Source organism: Lactuca sativa, chromosome 7, assembly GCF_002870075.4.
Source record: "Lactuca sativa cultivar Salinas chromosome 7, Lsat_Salinas_v11, whole genome shotgun sequence".
Lineage (NCBI taxonomy): Eukaryota > Viridiplantae > Streptophyta > Magnoliopsida > Asterales > Asteraceae > Lactuca > Lactuca sativa.
The window spans coordinates 156035862-156042437 of record NC_056629.2 but is presented as its reverse complement, the minus strand read 5'-3'; the positions used below and the strand labels follow the sequence as shown (position 1 = coordinate 156042437).

The 6576-nt window shown below is 40.3% G+C and overlaps 1 protein-coding gene across 1 annotated transcript; it reads right to left on the bottom strand.

Annotated features, from left to right (window-relative positions):
* Positions 1-2450: 2450 nt before the first annotated feature.
* LOC111900390 (vegetative cell wall protein gp1) lies at positions 2451-5599 on the bottom strand. The gene is made up of 2 exons (XM_023896279.3): positions 4361-5599; positions 2451-4167 (listed from the first exon to the last, which is right to left on the bottom strand). Exons 1-2 carry the CDS (start codon positions 5508-5510, stop codon positions 3404-3406), a joined length of 1914 nt encoding a protein of 637 aa, XP_023752047.2. The 5' UTR covers positions 5511-5599; the 3' UTR covers positions 2451-3403.
* Between the last annotated feature and the right edge of the window lie 977 nt (positions 5600-6576).

The window sequence follows — 6576 nt, the reverse complement described above, 5'->3', positions numbered from 1 at the left end:
GAGATTTTTAAGCCACGATACCGTACTGATTTGGCACATTTAACTTCTCATGGGTTTTTTTGCAGGTCTTTTCTACAAATATTCCCTCATCCTATGATACTGCTTTGCGTGATCCTAAATGGTGTGAAGTGATGTGTTCCGAGATGGCGGCTTTTAATCATAATCAGACGTAGACTCTTGTTACTCGTCCTACCCAGGCTAATATTGTAGGTTGCAGGTGGTTTTTTCGCACCAAATCTCGGGCCGATGGGACTGTGGAGTGTCACAAGGCTCATCTTGTTGCTCAAGGGTTCAGTCAAGTTTCGGGCCTTGACTTTTCTCACGCCTTCAGTCCTGTTGTCAAGGTGGCTACTGTTCGTATTGTTCTCACTCTTGCGATTGTTAACGGGTAGCATTTGCGTCAACTTGACATGAATAACGCCTTTCTCCACGGCCATTTGGGTGACACTGTCTTTATGAATCAACCCCCAGGTTTTGCGAATGCCCGTCATCCTGATTATGTTTGCAAGCTCAATAAAGCTATTTATGGTCTTAAGCAGGCCCCCCTGCGTAGTTTCATCGACTTAGTTCGTTTTTAGTGCATCATGGTTTTTCCTGGAGTCGTGCAAATCCCTCTCTTTTTGCGTTTCATCGGGACTCGTGTATCTTGTATTTGTTAGTGTATGTTGATGATTTGGTTGTCACTAGCTTGGGTGATGTTATTGTGTCGTCATTCATTGCTTGGCTGCATGCAGAATTTCGAATTAAGGATCATGGGCGTTTGAACTATTTTCTTGGGCTTGAGGCTACTCATCATCCCACAGGCTTGTTTCTCAGTCAAGCAAAGTATGCTCACGACATCGTCTCGTGCACCGGTCTTCTCGATGCCAAGCCCATGCTTACCCCCTTGCTACCAACACCTCCGTTGTTAGTGGTAGTCCTCTTTATGAGGATCTGACTCGCTATCGATCCTTGGTTGGTGCACTTCAATATTTGACGGTTACGAGACCGGATACTTCTTACGCTGTTAATCAAGTTAGCAAGATTATTGCTGCACCGACGATTGCTCATTTTCAAGTTGTTGAACGACTAGTTTGCTATGTCAAGGGAACCCTCTCATTTGGTCTCACTTTCTCACGGCCTCCGACTGTCAAGATTGTTGGCTACTCTGATGTCGATTGGGCTTACTTCCTTGAGACTCGCCGCTCCACCTATGGGTACTCAATATTCCTTGGGGGTAATCTTGTGTCCTGGAGTGCAAAGAAGCAGCCTACTGTCTCTCGCTCCAGCTGTGAGTCTGAATATCGAGCCATGACTAATACGGTTGCAAAGATCATTTGGATCACTCATCTGTCACAAGAACTGCATGCCTTGTCCACCGATCTCCCCACGCTTCTTTGTGACAATCAAAGTGCGTTATTCTTTACCCAGAACCGGGTGGCTCATAATCATGCTAAGCATATTGATCTTGACTATCATTTTGTTCGTGAGCTTGTTGCTTCAGGTAAACTGGTCACTATGTTTGTTCCTACCAAGCTTCAAGTCGATGACATCTTCACTAAGAGTCTACCTCGGCCACAATTTGAGCAGTTTCGTCGTGTGCTTCGTCTTGGTCCACCTCCTTTCACTTTAGGGGGGATATTACACTAGCTCTTTATTGGTATAGTCTTTTATTCATTGTTGTATACTTGAGGGGTGAATATGTATCTTTTTTCATTATATATATATATATATATATATATATATATATATATATATATATATATATATATATATATATATATATATATGAGATAATTCCCATGCCTCTTGGTGTAGAAAACTCATTATTTCAATAAGGAATTGTTTAAGCCTGTAATTCCTAGAAAAGTTGGCTCAGTTTGAGTTTAGATGCGTCAATGAAAAAAATTACAAGTGTCATAAGCTTAAGGTAGAAAAGGACTCCCTTGTAAATCTTCGCGACCGAAGCGAAATATGTCTTATTTAGCGACCTAAAAGTGATAAGATAGTCCCTTGCTTGTCGATTCCGTCACTAATAGCAAAAAACAAGCAATAAGCCAAAAAATAGTTTGACATCAATAATCTCCAACTAAACGCCTATATGGATGCAATTTCTGGCTATCTTTTGTTTTAAAAAGTACCGTCGCTAGTAAGTGTAAGATAGTTTCGGTCACTTAGTCTATTGTTTTTACATGCTTTTTCTAATAATGTGATAGGCTCACAGTCACATACAAAATTAACCAATGTACAACGAGATGTCAAATCAGGAAAAAAATTGTTTAACTAACTATGGATGGAAATCGTCACTACAAAAAATTTGCAGACTATATAGTATAGCTTACGTCAAATATAGTTTTATTTATTTATATTCCATTTTATAGAAAATAGAAACGACGTCAGTTTTCATGGGCTATCTCGACGACAAGTCGTCGGTATAGAATGATAGTGATCTGCATGTGTGATACTCAGTGTCGACTCAGTTCCGACGACTTGTCGTCGGTAAATATATTCTTATTTATTTTATTTTTTATTTACGAAAAGATTATTCAACGTCTTGTGACTTAACTCTATACCGACGACATGTCGTCGGTATAGGGTTTTAACTTATCTGCTTCGTTCGACCCCCTCTCAGTTGCATCGCCACACCAAAATCTCTCTTTCTCTCTCTCCGATTGTCCGTCCAGAGTACCTCCGACCACTCGTCTTCACCGCCGACTACACCGGAGGTTTGACCACCTGCGACGACGTCTATTGCGACGTCCGTTCACCACAGTTCCAGGTAAGGTTTTTTTATTTTTCAGTTTTTTTCCTGATATCGATTGTTTTCCAGTGACCACGTCAACTTCCCACTTCCACCCATTACCGACTTATTACTTCCGGCCACCACACCACCCATTGCCACAGAAAAGGTAAGTTTTTTTTTTCTATTCTTTTTTTTTGGTTGGATATTGTTGTATGAAAATGTGAAATTTGATATATCTTGTTTGATTTCATGTTTATAATTCTTTGAAAATGCCTACTATATGAATGATGAAATTTGTTGGGCATGATTGTTTGATTTTGTATTTAGATTTGTATATATTTGTATGAAACTGGATTTGGATGTATTCTATGTTTAATTGTATGAAATTGGAATATGAAAGTGGAATTGTACATGTAAAATGAAATGGAAATTGGAATTGAATGTATTATATACAGTATGAGTATGCGATATTTAGGTTTAATTAATACTTTGAGTGTATAAAATTGTAGTATTGGAAATTGGAATTGAATTGTTGTATAAGTATTGTAATAACTAGTAACAAGATCGAGAAAAGTCTAGCTATCTTGGAAAAGGTTCCTTCATTTTATTATTAATTCTTTATTACACCATCAAACGACGTACTAAAAATATAAGTATTGTAATATCAAGAACAAGAAAACTCTATCTCTTGCATACGACACCTCGCCCTTCTATACCGCTTTGGCAACTCAAGCTTGGCAACTGCAAGTTCAATGAAGAACTGTCTTCCTGGCTACCCTTAAACTTAGCAACAGAACAATCAGTTGCAAATGAATTGGTACTCACAAACTTACTATCTCCTCCCATCACAGACATTAACACCCCCATCTTCACCTTGCTCACATAGTCATTCCTATAAGTCTGTCCAAGAACTCCATCCACTTCGTTACTCAAGGAGAAGAACTTGAACTTCAAATCGAGATGGGCAAAGCAATCGTCACTGGTTATATCATACTTATGGATTCTTGATTCTTCTTTTGTTATGGGAACCACTTTGGCTGTGATCCTGAAGAGGTTTTCAACTTCAACAACTATATGATTGGTGTCATCAATCCTAGTGATTGATGTCGTAGAAGATTGCCATTTGGCACCTTCGGTTTTTGGGAGAAAGATGTTTTTCCCATCAAATGTAACAGAGATTCGATCAATGGTGTCATCCCAAGAAGAAGTCTTTTGCGCACTGAGTTGTACTTTGTGGTTGTCGAAAAGAATCCCAATAGATTGGACCCAAGTAAAGTCTCTGCCCATGTTTCTGTTTCTCTTGCCAATGAAGTGGCCATTGATGTGGAGGTTGTTATCGGCGACAAGGCAGAAATCTTGATCCTTCTTTCCATGGAAGTAGAAAGTGATGCCGTCACCACCAATGAAACGAGGATCTTGACACACTGCTCCAGGCATATCACAATCTGTACAAGACAAATGTAGAAGCACTTTAGAGATCAAATGATAGTTGTGTTAACCTAATATTTAACCATAAAGCATACATTTGTAAATGATGGAGTTAAACCTCAATAATTTGATGTCAATGTGAATCTTAGACATACATGATTTTTTAGTATTTATAAATAAAATGAAAAATGAGAGTTATGAAGAACTTACTGCAAACTGGCTTGCAAGTAACACAATCAACTTCACATTGACCAGGACAAGAAGCAGGGCAGACATGTTCGGAGGCGTAGCATTTTGGGTAGTTTTGGTTTTTGCATTTGACTTTTTTTGTTTTAGAAGGTGGAGCAGACCATGTAGGAGGCACGTGTGAGGATGGTGTTGGTGTTGGAGGTGTGGATGTTGGTGGTGAAGGGGTGGTGGGAGGTGGTGTGGAGGGTGTTGGTGTTGGAGGTGTGGACCCTGTTGTTGGTGAAGGGGTGGTGGGAGGTGGAGTAGATGGACTTGGTGTTGTAGGTGTGGACTCTATTGGTGGTGAAGGGTTGGTGGGAGCCGGTGAGGATGGTGTTGGTGTTGGAGTTGTGGATGTCGGTGGTGAAGGGGTGGTGGGAGGTGGTGTGGATGGCGTTGATGCTGGATGTGTGGACTCTATTGGTGGTGAAGGGGTGGTGGGAGGTGGTGTGGATGGAGTTGGTGTTGTAGGAGTGGACTCTATTGGTGGTGAAAGCGTGGTGGGAGGTGGTGTGGATGGAGTTGATGCTGGAGGTGTGGACTCTATTGGTGGTGAAGGGGTCGTGGGAGGTGGTATGGATGTTGTTGGTGTTGGTGGTGTGGACTCTGTTGGTGATGAAGGGGTGGTGGTGTGGGGCGGTGAGGATGGTGTTGGTGTCGGAGGTGTGTATTCTGTTGGTGGAGAAGGGGTGGTGGGAGGTGGTGAGGAGGGAGTTGGTGGTGAAGGGGTTGGTGGAGGTGGTGATGATGACGGTGTTGGTGTTGAAGGTGTGGGCTCTATCGGTGGAGAAGGAGAGGTTGGTGGTTTGGACTCTGTTGGTGGTGAAGGTGTGGTGGGAGGTGGTGACAATGGTGTCGGCGGTTTCGATGTTGGTGTTGGAGGTGTGTAAACTGGTGGTGATGGTGCAATGTCGCCACCACAAACAGGTTTGCATGATTGACAATTAACAGTACAGCTATCTGGACAAAACTTAGGACAAACATGCACCAAATTATGGCATTCTTTGTAACTCGGATCCTTACAAGTTGCATGGCTAGGGTTGTTAATTCCTGGTGGAGTTTGGGCCTCAGCAAGAGCCACCAGTATGAATATCACAACTAACATAACATGACAAACCATCGACTGAGCCATTGCAGCCCAGACTAGAAGAAACTCGAAAATTTTTGAACTGCTATGTTGTAAAAAGTTATACTCAATTGTTATCTTATCTATATATTGAATTGGTGCTTATTGACACTCCCTGTCTCTCTATTTATAGTCAAAAGAAACCATGAACCTCCAAATTAAAACCAATAATGTAACAGTTAAGTACGTTCAGTTCAAGCCTCAAGGTATCTTACAACCCCATCATATTGCTTTTAGTGTAAATTTGGCATCCCTTGGCACATGCAACACTTTGTAAAAACAGAATCCAGCTTGTGGAATACTCCACCAATGTTAACCAGCGTATAGGAGGGCACCAATTGTGACTCAGCTTGCATCGCAACATACCATTCAGTAAAAAAAAAACGATTAGTATTAGCGATGACAACAAGGATGGTGAAAAGGGAAATAAATGGTAGAATTGACAATGGAAAGCCACTTTTTTTGGTGATGTTCGGGTGTTCCCCATCTTAAATTAACCTTGGGGACATAATTAACACAGGAAACACTCCATGTAAACAAATTGTGTATTCTAATCCTATTACAAATAAAGATATATTGTACTCTGTGAATCCGGATAGATAGGTTAATGGGGAAATTTCAATAACAGGTTGATGGTTCAAATATGGTTTAAGAGTAGGGTTTAATGTGAAGTCTTCTAAAAAAATTAGTTAAATGATGAAACGGGAGAAAAGTGTTGAAGTGTTGATTAAACGGATGTTGCTGCATCCATCCTCTTTGTCACCTTTACCATACATTACTTGAAGAGAAAGAATTAAATGTCATCCGAAATATAATTAAAAGTAATATAAGATGAATTAAAACCGAGGCTTCCAAAAACTATCAATAAATTGAAGTAACTTATAGTATAAAGATACCCATTTTCTCTATGCATTGACTTTTATTAGTAGTGTCTCCAAGAACCGGCCATCCCATATTATATTGATCATAATGTTTGTTGGCATCTTAAATGTCACCTACTCATCACGGTCAAAGACTACAAAAATACAAGCTATACTTTTATTGACTTTTTTACTTTTACATAGGGAATACC